Genomic DNA, 14,581 nt, shown 5'->3' with positions numbered 1-14,581 from the left:
ACCTGCGTGGAAGCATCTGCATTTGTTATGTTTTTCCTCCACCCCCATCTGTATATATTTTTGGCATTTCTGCTGCTCAGGCAGACTGCTGTCTTGTTGAAATGCTCCTCATGCAGTCAGTAAGTTCTGCCTGTCTGTCCCCTCAGGCCAGAGTCACAGATCTCAAGTCCTGCGTCATCGTCTTGAGGATTCTCAGAGACATGTGCAACAGACTGCCTGTGTGGCAGCCTCTCAAAGGATGGGTAGGTGACAGCCACAGAATCAGAATAGCTTGTTTTCTCTGCATGTGCATCGTACAGGGACAAGACTGCACATTCAATGGAAGAAAATAAATAGTAAAGTATTGGTTGTACTCTCAGACAGAATAGAAAACAGCTATTTTAAGTTTATGTCCTAGACTTTAAAACTGATTTCTTTGCTGGATGTGTATTAAACTCTGTTCTAGGATCAGAATCATGACTTAGAGGGTTATAGTTTATGCTGTGTTGAGTGTGCTCTCTCTCTCCACCCTCTCCAGCCTCTGGAGCTGATCTGTGAAAAGGCCATCGCCACCTGTAACCGGCCGCTGGGGCCAGGTGAGGCGCTGCGTCGCGTCATGGAGTGCGTCGCCTCAGGGATTCTCCTGCCAGGTCAGTGATCAGTCCTTCACAGCAACCTCACAGCTGTTGTTTGCATTTTACACTTATATTTATTTTTGTCTTCTAAACACGAGGCTGCAGAACATACGGGGCTAGCTTAACGTTGTTTAAAGACAGCTCGTACACAGACAGAGTTTCTAGAGAGATGAACAGAGGTGAATATGAACATTTTTCAAGTTAAGCAGGTTAAGAGTCATTTTCTTTGACTCTTAATCAGTAATATTAGTATGGCAGCTCTGCCCTCTGTCCAATATATAATAAAATAAAAAAAAGTTTTAATCTTGTAGATGATGAAATTCGTTCAGCCAGACGTTACAACATGTGAGCGGTCAGTGGTAAAAATCGATCCAAGTGATTGAATCCAGTAATCAGAGAGAAGTGAATTGAAATTAGAAAGAAGGACACTTGAAGAACAACAACATGGCGTCTTCTGTTGTTTGTAGGATTGTGATTTGACTGAACATTTAATACGATTATCCAGTGATTGTGATCTGTGACTGATTGATCAGTGCGTCTTTACTTCAAGATCACTTTGCCAAAGAAATACAACATGTTTGTTTGTTTATTCCTGAAGTGGAGCAGCAGCAGTTGAACCGTTTAAGAAAACTTGCTCTCTGTTGACTCTTCGGTCCAGACTGAAATATTTACCTCTATTATATATTAGATATTGGATGGATTGCTATGAGATACGGTTCAGACATTCATGTCCTTCTCAGGATGATCTGTAATAACTATGATGATCCTTTGACCTTCTCCTCTAGCGCCACCATCAGGTCAAATTTCAGATTTGTCCGATACTTAATGGTTTATGACCAAACAACTGCTGCACTTCATGTTTAGTACCAGTTAGCAAATTGTTACCTCTCCAGTCCCAGGCCCCGAACCGTAGTTGGGCGCCCACTGGTATGACGCTAGCTCACTTAGCTTAGCCTGGCTCGTAGTCTGGACCAACTCCGCGGGGGAGGACGGGGAACTTTATTCCAGCATAGCAGCGACTTCATACACAGCCTCTCTGTGATGCATTTGACTCTTGCTTCACTAACAGTGGTAACTTATTTCTCTTCTACTGGCATACACTTATTCTCCGTGGCTGCGGCTAGACACACACATACTTCAGACTACCGCCGCTTACACTACTACGTCACACGCACACACATTACCCACAAAGCCACCTTCTTAAAGGAGCAGGCTTGGCTTGCAACCACATGTTAACATGCTGAGATGGTGAACATTGTAAACGTTACCTGCTAAACATCAGCATGTTAACGTTCATCATTGGGAGCATGTTAGCATGCTGATGCTAGCGTTTAGCTCAAATACAGACTCTTGGTCTTGTTTCTGGATGTTTGCATTTCCAACCATCTTCAGTCAAAGTCCAAAGAGTAAAATGCAGTAAGTGTTTCCTGATATTCAGTTGCATTCTTGGCAGTTGACTTGTAGAAATTGTGCTTTTTCACTCACATTGGAGTGAAAGAGACCACAAAAGACGTCTCCTGTTTGAGGGCAACATGAGGCACCTCTACTCCTTCTTCCATGTTCACTCTGCAACACTTACATCCCCCTCATATCAAAGAAAAAGCATATTTGTAATGTTTAAAATGCAAATCAGCTCAGGGATTGGAAACGATCTTAAAACTAAGCAAGCAGATAGACTGGGAACAGTTTTAATTTTATGTATTCTGTCAGAAGAAACTTTTATAAATGGTTTAATGAATGTATTTTAAGAAAACTCTGTTTTCTGGCTATAACCTTTCTACACAAAGGGCGTCCTTAAGATTCACGGCATGTCTAACATCTAACAGACTGTGTAGTGTCAATTGTGATATATTGTAGTGTTACTAAAACCCAAAATTAGAATTCAAATTCAATTTGGAGTTTTTAAGGGAGCCCCACTGGGTTTGAAGCCACATAAAAGGGGATTTATTTTGATTATAATTTGTAATTCAGTCAGTAAAAGTTGTTGGTAGAATATTATAACTTTCACCACTTTCACAGGTTTTCTAGATCACGTAACCGTTTATATTCAGAGAAAAATGAATCAGTTTCCTTTTCTTTTATATAGGAAACCTTTGCCTCCATCATTTGATCAATGCAGAGCAGCAGCCTGATGATATGATTGGATTTTTTAAATAAAATGGTATAGTTTTGTCAGCATTGAAATGGCAGGTTGTTCCCCGTACGCCCTGAATCATTGATGAGTTACTGGTGCATTCAGATTATAAACAGCAGGAGCCAGTAGATTATTTTTGTGTATGTTTTCCCGTCGAGGGAAATAAAGCTGAGTTCAAAGTGTTTGTTCCTGTTTGGAGGCCTCTTGTGTCTGACGCGGTTTTTTTCTTTACAGGAGGTCCAGGAGTTCACGACCCCTGTGAGAGGGAACCTACGGACGCCCTGTCCGACCTCAACGCCCAGCAGGCCGACGCCGTCACACACAGCGCACAGGTTGGTCCGCTTGACTTCTTCTTCTGCAGTCACGTAAATCTTCAACCAGAAGACAATTGAATATGAATTTTTGGTTCTGTCAGCATTTACATCACTAATGTTACACAATACGAGGGCAGCAACTAACGATCATCTTCATTATTGCTTAATCTGACGATCATTTTCTCAATCAGTTAGTCTCTAAACAGGACATATCAGGCTTTTTGTGATTTTCTGTTATTTACAGTAGATACTGTTATGACGTTGGATGTTAAACACGGTCAAACTTCCAAAACTTGAGGTGAATTTGTGTGAAAATGCTTTTTTACTTCCCCGATGAGATGATGCTAGCTCCATAAACAGCCGTCTTTTCCGTAATCTTTGCAGCTGAGGTTGTTCTCATTCTCCACTCTCATATTTCAGATCTGATTTGGCCTCTAACATGTACGAATGTATTTGAGAAGTTGACATTTGAAGTCTAAAATGAGCCTCATCGGAAGGAGACCTTAAAGAGACAGGAGCTAAAACACAGAATAAAAATATAGACGTTAGCTGTGTCTCAAATCACTTCTGTTAGTACACTTTCATGTAGTACACTGTGTACACTATGTACTTACTGGTGTAGTGCTCGAATTTTGACAGGGCAGTGTTGTCTCAAATCAAACACAGCCATTGTGCACTTACCGGAAATGACGATCGCAAATTAGCATTAGCTAGCGTTAGCATTCGCGTTATCGTTCGCGCTACCAAATCATCATCAGACTGCTAAATTAACCCAAAAAACATACTGATGGCTGATATCCAACAACAGTATAGTGATGCTCAGTGCTAAAAAAACACATGTATAACTTACATTTGTATAATGTGACGATGTTCACCGTAGTTACAACGTACTCGGCCGCCATTTCCAGTTTGAAAAGTGGTCCCTCCCCTTCCGCTACGTAGCCAAGATGGCGACCATTGAGGACGAGAAGTAATTTCACACTCAACTTTTTGACCGTTTTGAGTGCACCATTCGGGTTCTCACAGTGCATTTTTCCATACTTCTAAGTGTGAACGCACTTATGAACTCAAAATATTAAGTGTTAGTCATTAGTAGCATGAAGCTAACTCACATCACCGACTTATATCACATAATTGACAGTGAACAGCAGCAGAGACTTTAGGTTCTGTTACTGATGGTGATACTTCCAGCACAGTTGTGCCTCCCATCAAACACAACTGGCCATTGATGGGAAGCCAGTTAGGGATCACGTTTTTGACGCTGCACCAGTGACTTTTATTTGTACCTGACAGTTATCAAGACTGTACTAAAACTGTATTGATGTCCTACACCCAGTCCTACTGGTTGGTTGGGTCGGTTAGCTTTAAAGTAGACCTTGCTCTGTTGGCAACTACATTACCCACAATGCAACTTGACTTGAAAGTTTTCATGTTTTTTTGGGGGGGTTTTTTTAATCGGTGATACTGTGAACAAGACATAGTGGAAAGGAAAAAAATAATAATAAATAAAAGACAAATCAAGCAAATAAACAAACAAACAACAACAATGACATCATCATATTACAACGAAAAAGATAATAAACATAAAGAGCAACTAAGCAATATGGTTTGATTATAGGTGATAGGGAAAAGGGAAGGGGGGAGAGTGAATAAAAGTGAGAGCACTAATAATATTATAATAATGATAATAATAACAATACAACAATATATAGTACTAATGATGGTCTTGTTTGTTAGTATTACTGCGGCGGCGGCAGAACGAGGAACTGAGTGAATATCAGTTTGTCATGCTGACGTAGTTTAGCTCCTCCTCCAACTATTTCAGCAGTTGCACAACAATAAGTGAGTTGAACGTAGCGAGAACAATGTTCCAGTAAAAACTGCCTCTTTTTTTATTCAGGTGTAAAAGGCACTCTCACATTTACGTGCGTCCCACCGGAGCAGTCGAAGGTTTAATGCTCTGCTCAAGGGCACTTTGTAAGTAGCTGTTACCAAAGATAGGAACATTTCCCGTCCACATTATCCCGTCCGCTCCAGGGACATGAACCTTAAAAGCTTCCATTAACAGGCCCTTGTCTACAACCTCTGGGCCAAAGCTGCCCAGGTTTTAACTGTCCCCAAATGTGATGAAGGCAGTCAACACAGCGAATAGAAAGTCGACCTGAATTCAATCAGTTCTGGGAGAAAAACGACTTTAAAACTTTGGCTTCTAGTAAACAGAAGAAAGATTTGTGAAAAGATAAATTCAACCTGTGTGAAAAGTCATTAAGAGAGTTCTTATGTGATCTGAGATTGAAAGACAAGTTTCAGAGATCGTTATGATCCAGACTCTACTGAATGTGGTTTAGAAGCAGAGCTGCTCCCTGGAGGAGAGTCGATGCTTTTAAACCATCAGAGTTCTGATTTTAGACTTATGATAGTTCATAAAGTGATAAAGACAGCGTGGTGGAAATCTGACAAATAACCAAGTTGTCTTTTAATGAGAACCTTGCAAGTCATCAGTCTACAGTCTCAACAGAGTGTAATTACAGACTGATGTCGGTTACAGAGTGTATATATGTGTTTTATAGACGGGGAGGCAGCGTCGGGGTGTGTGTGTGTGTGTGGTTCATGTGTCATCAAAGCTTTCAGCCTGTCAAGAGGAACTGATTACATGTTGAAGGCGAAGCTGCTCCCCACTAACACAAGAAGAACAATAATGACCATACATGTGAAGTGGCTACATGTCCAAGTTTATACGATGTGAGTTCATCCAAAGTGCAAAGTCTGCAGTGTGTTTTCTCTATAACAACAGTAAGTCAACACAACTACAGGAAACACTACAGTCAGAACAGTGATGGTGTTAGAAGACTGAGAACTAAAGTTATTGACTTTAATTCAGTACTTTGTGGAGGGCTGTATGGTTAACAGTTCATTATTAGGACAGAAACTCATGATTAATATCATTAGTGATTAATCAGTTATGCATTTGGTCTTTAAAATGTCAGAAAATAGTCTAAAATACCTTTTACAGTTTCCCACAGACCAGGTCATGAAATGTCCAGCAATTTAAAACCCAAAGAAATGACAATTAATAATGATATAAAACAGAAAAACAACAAATCCTCCTGAATGACGTCTGGAACTAAGTCATGTTTGATGTTTTTGCTTCAGAAATGATTCAACTGATTAACAAAAGTCTTGTTTCAGCTCTAACATTATGTTATTAAGGTCAGAGTGCAGACAAAGTAGATTAGATTACATTAGTTTTATTTCAAACATGTTAAAATAACAAAATAATATATTGAGGCAGCGAACTTTTAGTAAACAACACAAATAATAACCTTTCAATGTTCGAAAAGGGCGAAGGATGAAGTAAAGAACCCCCTCCCTTTTTGTTTTTTATACTTTATCGATCAAGTCGAAGCCAAAAAACATTCAAAACAACACAAGAGAATAAATATAACAATAACAACAAACAAAAACAACACAACACAAGCCACCTCTGTGTTCATTCATTCTATAATCTGTTCAATATTATTGTTAAAGATTAGTTTTTCTTCACTACAGTTGTTCGATACATTAACTCCCTTTGTTATGATACAGTGAAGTTTTTCATTCGTCTTCAATAATAGTTTTTTTCTTAAATGTCAGAGCATTTATCGTGATGAAGAGCGGGTTTGTAGATGATTGAGGTTAAATATTTACTTTAGGCTGGGCGTCGTCTTCACACGTATCCCTCAGAGCGTTTATAAAACTTCTCTTCCTGTTTTCCTGCAGTAAACTCAGCTGCTGCAGACGCTTACTTAACTCGGCGTAATCATTAACTCGGCTGGAAAATCAAAAAAAAAACAACTCCTGAGACCTTGAAACATCCCACCAGGGTGTTCCTCCACACCGCCCCCGCTGCACCGGAGTCAGCGTTTCATCCAGGAAACCTGACGAGTAACAACGCTCCCTCCTGCGACGCTGATCGAAGGAGGGTTATTTAAAGCCGCCATCGCCGCCACGAAGCTCACATCAGCACTATAAATAGCTGAGTGGCTACTGAAGGCCGGACGCTGACCTCCGTTAAGCAGCCCCTCAGTGCTGCGGAGGCTTGACGAACTGGCAGCCTAATTAGCCACCTAATGAGCGTGGGAACACTCTTCCCTGTTTTACACCCACATCAACGCTACCACTAACACCACCACCACTAACACCACCGCTGCCGCCGCCGCCGCCGCTGCTGCTGCTGCAACGCACATGAAACAACAAAAACTGCCCCCGGGGCGGAAAATGAAGGCTCAGCGCTGAGAAATATGAAGACATCTTCAATTTTTTTGTTTTGGTGGCTGGAGTTAGATGAAAAATACCCAAATTACAGTCTGGGATTATTTTTCTTTTCTTTTTCCTGCATCGTTTGTTGCCCACAGAGTGTTTATGCATGAAGTTTCTCCCAGAAGAGTCAGTCGGTTTTACATAAACGTCAGTCTGCTCACAGTCCCTCAATAATTAAATCCTATTGATCAGAAAATAAATGTGTGTTTCTTTTCTCTCTTCTCTCTGATACACTGATGTGCCCTTATTCTGTCTGCTGTGTGTGTGTGTGTGTGTGTGTGTGTGTGTGTGTGTGTGTGTGTGTGTGTGTGTGTGTGTGTGTTATTGTGTGTGTGTTTTCAGCACGCGTTACGCCTCTTAGCCTTTGGACAGCTTTACAAGGTCTTGAATATGGATCCTCTCCCCGCCAGCAAGCCCTCAGCAGGGCTGTTAGAAGGTGTGTGTGTTCATGCATGTCTGTAAATTGTGTTTGTGTGTGTGTGTGTGTGTGTGTGTTTATTTGTGTGTGTGTGTGTGTGTGTGTGTGTTTGTGTGTTTATTTGTGTGTGTGTGTGTGTGTGTTTGTGTGTTTATTTGTGTGTTTTGTCTGTTGTCGTCTGTGTTTGGTTTATTTTTATCTCTCAGCTATATTTGACTGTTATTGTTTTTCTGCCTCCTCATAAAACAGTTTGCATACTCTTCTTTCTTGATACAATATAGAGAAACATAATAATAATAATAAAAGTAATGATAATAATATGTTTGACTCGTGTGTTCTCCTCTGTGAGTCTGTGTAGGATGTGTGATGTGTGTGTTTTTTTTGTTCCCGCTCTGCAGGCGGCTGTCAGAAGAGGCATCGGGAGGACGTCGGGTCAGATGACAGAGACTTCATCAAGAGGATGAAAGGTGACTTTGACCATCAACTACCTTCTTTCAGGGTTTCTCAGATTATCCTCCTCTTCCTCCTCCTCCTTCTCTTCCTCTCACCTCTGAAACACATGAAACACTACGGTGGAGGAGCGAAAGGCAAAGTATTGATTTCAATTCAGTCCTTTGTGGAGGGCTGTATGATTAAAAGAACCTGATCAGGGCTGAAAGTCATGATGATTTTCTTAATAATTACAGTAAAATGTCATCACAGCAGAGAGAAACCCAAGAATATGACAGTTTATAACAATATAAAACAAATATAAACAACAAATCCTCATATTTGACATCTGTAGCTGAATAATATTTGGCATTTCTGCTTAAGAAATGACTTCAATGATTCAACTTATTATTAAAATATTTGCCAATATATTATCTGTCAATGGACCAATTAATTATTCAACTAATCATTTCAGCTCTAATGTTTTGTTTTGTTTTGGGTTTTTTTGAGATTTATAGTTTTATTTTCATCTTCATCAACACATCATAAAGACAAACATGAACAGTGAGACAGAAATAATGCATCAAATGAACTCAGGCAGGACTGAATGTAACCGAAAGAGAAAAGACAGAACAAAAACAAAACAGCAGCAACGAAAAAGACAAAAAACAGCGAGAAACATAAAATAAATAAAATAACACTAATGATAAACAGTAAGGTTGGGGATAAGAGTTACGCATGAGTTGATCCTCCGTCCGAGCCCTCGATGTGGGTTTTCCATTTATTCCATTTCAACATATAAACGTCTCCTTTATTCATAAGTCTGAACGTCAGTTTCTCCAAAGCTGCCAAGTGACCGATCTGACTGGACCAGCGGTTGACAGAGGCTGACTCTCAGGCTTTCCATTCACATACGATCAGTTTACAGCCCATCATGAGTCCTGTCTGAATCCACTCTGCATCTGAGGGGCTGATATCCGTTTCAGCTCTAACGTTATATAAGGTCAGAGTTACCAGTGTATCTGCATGATTCTCGTATCCATGTTGGAGATGATATGGAAGTTTCTGTTGTAGTTTCATAATATAAAGGACCAGTGCACTTAGTGTTTCTGGATGGTTTGAATGGAAGATTTCTTACAAACTCACCACAAATACGAGAAAATAAATTCAAAAGCTGCAAAATTCAAGACATCAGTTGCATCACGCAGTGTGTTTTAGCTCAGCTGCTAAACTAAACTAAACTGCATCGAACGTGAAGTGAATTTGAGCGGCCGCATGTAATGTCAGAGCAAAGACACGCGTGGAATTCATCCTGGACGGTGCGAACCGAGGCGAAGACCTCATGAGTTTAAAACGCTTCTACTGTTACAACAAATTTACACTTAACTCAAGGCTTTATGACTTTACCTCTACGGACATCCAGAGACGAGAAAAAAAGAGAGAAATCTGAAGAAAAGTTGAGTCTGAGCTGTCAGAACACAAACACACACAGTCAGCTAGCTAGCTAACAGCTAATAGCACAGTGTGTACTGTGTGTTTTGGCTGTTGGAGGCAAATAAACATGGACGTGTCGTATTCTTTGTGTATTTTTAGCCTTTATTACAGATAATAGTAGTAGTAGTGGTTCATTGTGCAGATGTTAACCTTTAAGCTACGTTGACACCCGGTGAATGAACATGGACTGAAACAACAAACCACTGGTCTCATTTAAATAATACAAGGTGAGAATTTAGCTTCTTGTTCAGTCTGAACACATCTTTTGTGTTCCTGTAGAAGCTCTTTAAGACGTCCGTCCATCATGATGAGAGTAAAAACTTTAAGTTCTGGAGACATTTTATCACAGAGATGCATTAATATCAAATATAAGGTGCAAAATATTAGAAACCTGTGTCGGTCGGCCATGAGAAGACGGAGTCAGTGTTTCTCTCACAACAGCAGATAAGTGGATATTGATTGAGGACTTTGTTGCTCATTCGTAGTTAATGATAAAGAGTTCTGATGCTCGCCGGTGTAAACACAGCGGTTCCTGACAGGATTTGTGTAAAAGGTGGAAAAGCGAATCTGAAAGAAGTGAAGCTTTTCTTAGAAATCCAGAAGCTCTGAAGGATCAAAAAAAAAAAAAACGGCCTGTCAGGTTTTTTTTTTTTTCTACAAAAGGAAACCTGCTGTCAGACTGTTTTCAATCTTTGTATCAAAGGAGAGGAGATACCCTGACCCCCGCCTGGATGTGATCCTTTGTCGGCCAGTGTTTGAAATTCAGCCGTCACGTCTGAATCCTCCGCAGGATCGTATCAGGAATCCAATTTAGCGCATTGAATTGTGTCACCAGCTCGGCCTGTATCAAATGCAACAGGAACAGGTTAAAAAAGGAGCCGTTGAGGTGCCAGATTTTTTAAGTGAAATGTATCCTTGAAGCAGAAAATTGTGTAAAAGTTATCAGATTTTCTAAACAGACTGAAAGAAGGTGGAAAAAACAAAGCCGCCGGAGCTGAAAGAAACATAAAAGGAGGATATCTGGAATCTTTCTGCCCCTGCGTTCGGGTTAGAAAAAGGTCTGCGAGTCAGCGTCTTAATGTCAGCGAGATTCACCAGTCAGTAACTGTGAACATCAAACTGTCCGCTCACCGTCCAGCTTCATCAGGACACGACAGAGAAGGTTTCTCCAGGTCGTAACGTCGTCAGGTAACATTTATGTTTTTGCCCAGTGATGAAAGATTCCTATTGGAGGAGAAAAAGTGATCACATGTGAGAAAGTAAAGCTGAATACTGGCTTCCTTTCTCCTCCGAAATACATGTATTGATGCTGAAACATTGATCGTACTCAGATGAGAAGTTTCCCTTTAAATTTCACGTCTCTCCAGGACACGTAGGCATCTTCCTCGCCCCCCCCCCCCTCCTCCTCCCTCCTCTTCAAATCAGCAAGTCTCTGCTGGTCTCTGAGTGCCCTCAGCGTTCATTCATCTTCAGCTGATTATCTCACAAGTTGCTGCTCTGTAGAGATGTTTTGTCTGCCGGTTGCAGGAGTTCAGACCCAAACGATGATGATAATACATCTCATATATATATATATACAGACGCCGAGAGAGCAGTGAACTTTTGTTTATTTATTCTCTCAGTATCCATCTTCCACTTTTAGAGTCCTGCTGTATGAGGATTGAAGAGATTGAAGAGATCATCAAAACTTTAGAAGAAACAGAAACAGATCATTTTCATCTTTTTTTTTTTTTCACTGATGTCTCACAACAGAACAGAGGAGTCTGATCAAAACTTGATAAATCTTATCCGATGCTACAGATCAGCCGCGCTGGAGGAGGCTTTGTTATCCCGGCTCTCTCTCTCTCTCTCTCTCTCTCTCTCTCTCTCTCTCTCTCTCTCTCTCTCTCTCTCTCTCTCTCTCTCTCTCTCTCTCTCTCTGTGAAATTCAGAACGAGTGTGAGGTAAAAGTAGTGAGGCTGCTCCAGTTGGGAGGCTATATTTGAATGTTTTTTTCTGTTGCATTACACTCCTCTTTAATAATAAAGATTCAGCACAGTCTGTCCTTTTTAATATTTTGTGCAGTGGACAACTAGGATTGGATTTTGATATCTACTTCCTGGTCGGCAAAATACACGTATGAATGTTTTATCTGACATGCCGGTATGTACGTTAAACACTTCCTGCTCTCCGTACGGACTCTTAAGCTGTTCTCTCTGAACGCGACTACACTGTAAGAAATAGGGGATAAAATCGGCAGCCCTCGATTTTCAGTCTGTTTAGTACAAAATTCCCTCTTTTTGTTTCCGTTATCCGGCTTTTACCACTCGAGACTCAGAGGGAACTTCAAAGTGGATTTTATTCTTTGCAGATTTGAGTATTTTTGCAGTCTTGTGTTTTCAGCTGTTGTTTTTGAACTCCAGACCTCCTCGACTCGCTCTGCCTCTGTGTCTAATAAGACATGAAATATATTTCAGTCTGTATTTATGTGGTGTTCTGAAAGAGACGAGCGATGAGCAAATGCTCAAAAGGAGCGAGTTGTGGCTAACACAGTCAGAATGGACATAAATATAGTGTTTGCTAAAGTGTTTTACAACAAGCTAGTGAAGCTGTAAACGAATCGCATCCCTGCACATGCTCAGTGGTGTCTGCCTCACACAGAACTACTCTCCTGAGACTGAAAACCGCTGTTATTAGTCTTTGGAGCCGTTTCTAAACAAACACAAACAAACAAACTAAAGCGACCAAACTCTTCATAATGAAGGAACATGTCACCCAGTGCAGCGATGTGACTCACTGAAGTGTTTTTAACAGTTTTTAGACGACAACGGAGGAATAAGATAAGATCAGGCTACACACACAATACTCGTTAGTAGATCAGTTCATTGTTGGTTTGGCTCTGAGATTTGTCGACAATAAGAAAAATATAGAAAATCGCCAGACTTATCCTTTAACTTGAAAAAACACAAACATATCCTGTAATGTGAACAGCTGCGTGCAACACTATGAATATCTTCCGGGAAAGACGTTAGCTGTGTCTCAAATCACTTCTGTTAGTACACTTTCATGTAGTACACTGTGTACACTATATATTACTGGCATAGTGCGTGAATTTCTACAGGGTAGTGTTGTCTCAAATCAAACACAGCCGTTGTGTACTTACCGGAAATGACGATCGCTAATTAGCATTAGCTAGCGTTAGCATTCGCGTTATCGTTCGCCCTACCAAATCATTACAGACTGCTAAATTAACCCAAAAAACATACTGATGGCTTATATCCGACAACAGTATAGTGGTGATTAGTGCTAAAAAACACATGTATAACTTACATTTGTATAATGTGGTGATGTTCACCGTAGTTACAACTTACCCGGCCGCCATTTCCAGTTTGAAAAGTGGTCCCTCCCCTTCTGCTACATAGCCAAGATGGCGACCATTGAGGGCGAGAAGTGTCCATAGTTCCACACTCAACTTTTTGACCGATTGAGTGCACCATCCGGGTTCTCACAGTGCACTGCATTTATGTGCACTTATGCACTCAAAATGTTAAGTGTAAGTACACAAGTATGTGATTTGAGACACAGCAGTTGTCTAAAAATATGCACAGTTTAAATGATATCACATCTCCCCCCTCTCTACGACCGCTGGCTTTTCTGTCTGCCTTCCAGTGTAGCCATTAGGAACAGCTGTAAACACTTAATTTCCAACGTATGAAGCAGCTCTGATTGACCATAAACTAGCCTTTACTCCTCTCTCTCTCTCTCTCTCTCTCTCTCTCTCTCTCTCTCTCTCTCCGTCCTGTCTGTCGGTGTCACAGTAATTAAATCTGCCCTCACTGGGACGATCGTCCCCGGCAACTCTCATCTGCTTCCAGTTCAAAGGAGGTGACGGGAGGCAGAGATAGAGAGGGATTAATACTGCAGGCTGCTGCCACGCAATTATCTCACCACCTCTCACCACACACACACACACACACACACACACACACACACACACACACACACACAAACACACACAAACAGAGTGCATTAACAACTCCCCCTCTCTTCCTCCCTGCACCTGTCCATCAGCATCTTCACATTCGTATCTCATCTCATAGGTTCTCCATCCATATTCATACTGAACTGCACTTGAAGTGGCTGTCAGAGCCTCGCAGTCATTACACGCTGTCACCGCAGGTCAAAAGACGAGTGTGTGAAGGAGCTGCTGTACACTTGACAAGCAGGAAGTAAAGTATTCCTTCAGTGACATCGGTTATGTAATCGGTGATATCTGTGGGTGGTAATATGAACAGAATCAATATTAAGGTAATTATCACAGTATTATTTAGGTACAGAACATTCAGAAAGTTGTCAGACACCTTCAGTTTTGTTGCAGCCTTAAGCTAAAATCATTTAAATTCATTTTTTTCCCTCATCAATCTACACTCAATACCCCAAAATGATAAAGCCAAAACAGGACTTTAGATTTTTTTGCAAATTCATTAAAAAGTAAAAGCTGTACTTAGTTGAAGCACCCGTGCAGCCTCGAGTCTTCTCGGGCACGACGCGACAAGCTTTGCACATCTGCGTTCAGAGATTTCCTGCCTCTGTCAGGTTGGATGGGGACTGTTGGTTCAAGCATAGACTGTATAAAAATATGGACGTAGTTACCGTGACGTCACCCGTCGGTTTCTGAAGAGTGGTTTTGAAGCTCAAAGCGAGCCGCTCCGGCCGTCACCATCTTGGCAGTGCGTGACGCTGCCTAACTCCCAGCCAATCAAAAATGGGCGAAGAGGCGGGGCCGAATGGCTGAAACAAGCCACCTAGCGGCTGGCGGACCTGTCACTCAAAGCAGCCATGTCCTTCATTATGCATAACTTTACGGCTTAATAAAACTTAAACGGGTGAGTTATAAAAA

The 14,581-nt window shown here is 41.1% G+C and overlaps 1 protein-coding gene across 4 annotated transcripts in view; it reads left to right on the top strand.

The window, feature by feature from the left end:
* The window catches only part of LOC137169617 (spermatid perinuclear RNA-binding protein-like), an 83,429-nt gene that overhangs the window by 52,858 nt on the left and 15,990 nt on the right, over positions 1 to 14,581 (top strand). For all 4 annotated transcript variants that reach the window (XM_067572892.1, XM_067572900.1, XM_067572901.1 and 1 more), the window contains exons 7-11: positions 147 to 242; positions 518 to 629; positions 2,983 to 3,080; positions 7,704 to 7,797; positions 8,178 to 8,246. In XM_067572892.1, the coding sequence (XP_067428993.1) occupies positions 147 to 242; positions 518 to 629; positions 2,983 to 3,080; positions 7,704 to 7,797; positions 8,178 to 8,246 (469 nt within the window). The remainder of the gene's footprint in view (positions 1 to 146; positions 243 to 517; positions 630 to 2,982; positions 3,081 to 7,703; positions 7,798 to 8,177; positions 8,247 to 14,581) is intronic.

Source organism: Thunnus thynnus, chromosome 2, assembly GCF_963924715.1.
Source record: "Thunnus thynnus chromosome 2, fThuThy2.1, whole genome shotgun sequence".
Taxonomy (NCBI): domain Eukaryota; kingdom Metazoa; phylum Chordata; class Actinopteri; order Scombriformes; family Scombridae; genus Thunnus; species Thunnus thynnus.
Note: the sequence above shows the minus strand (reverse complement) of the source record. Positions and strands in the feature narration are given on the sequence as shown.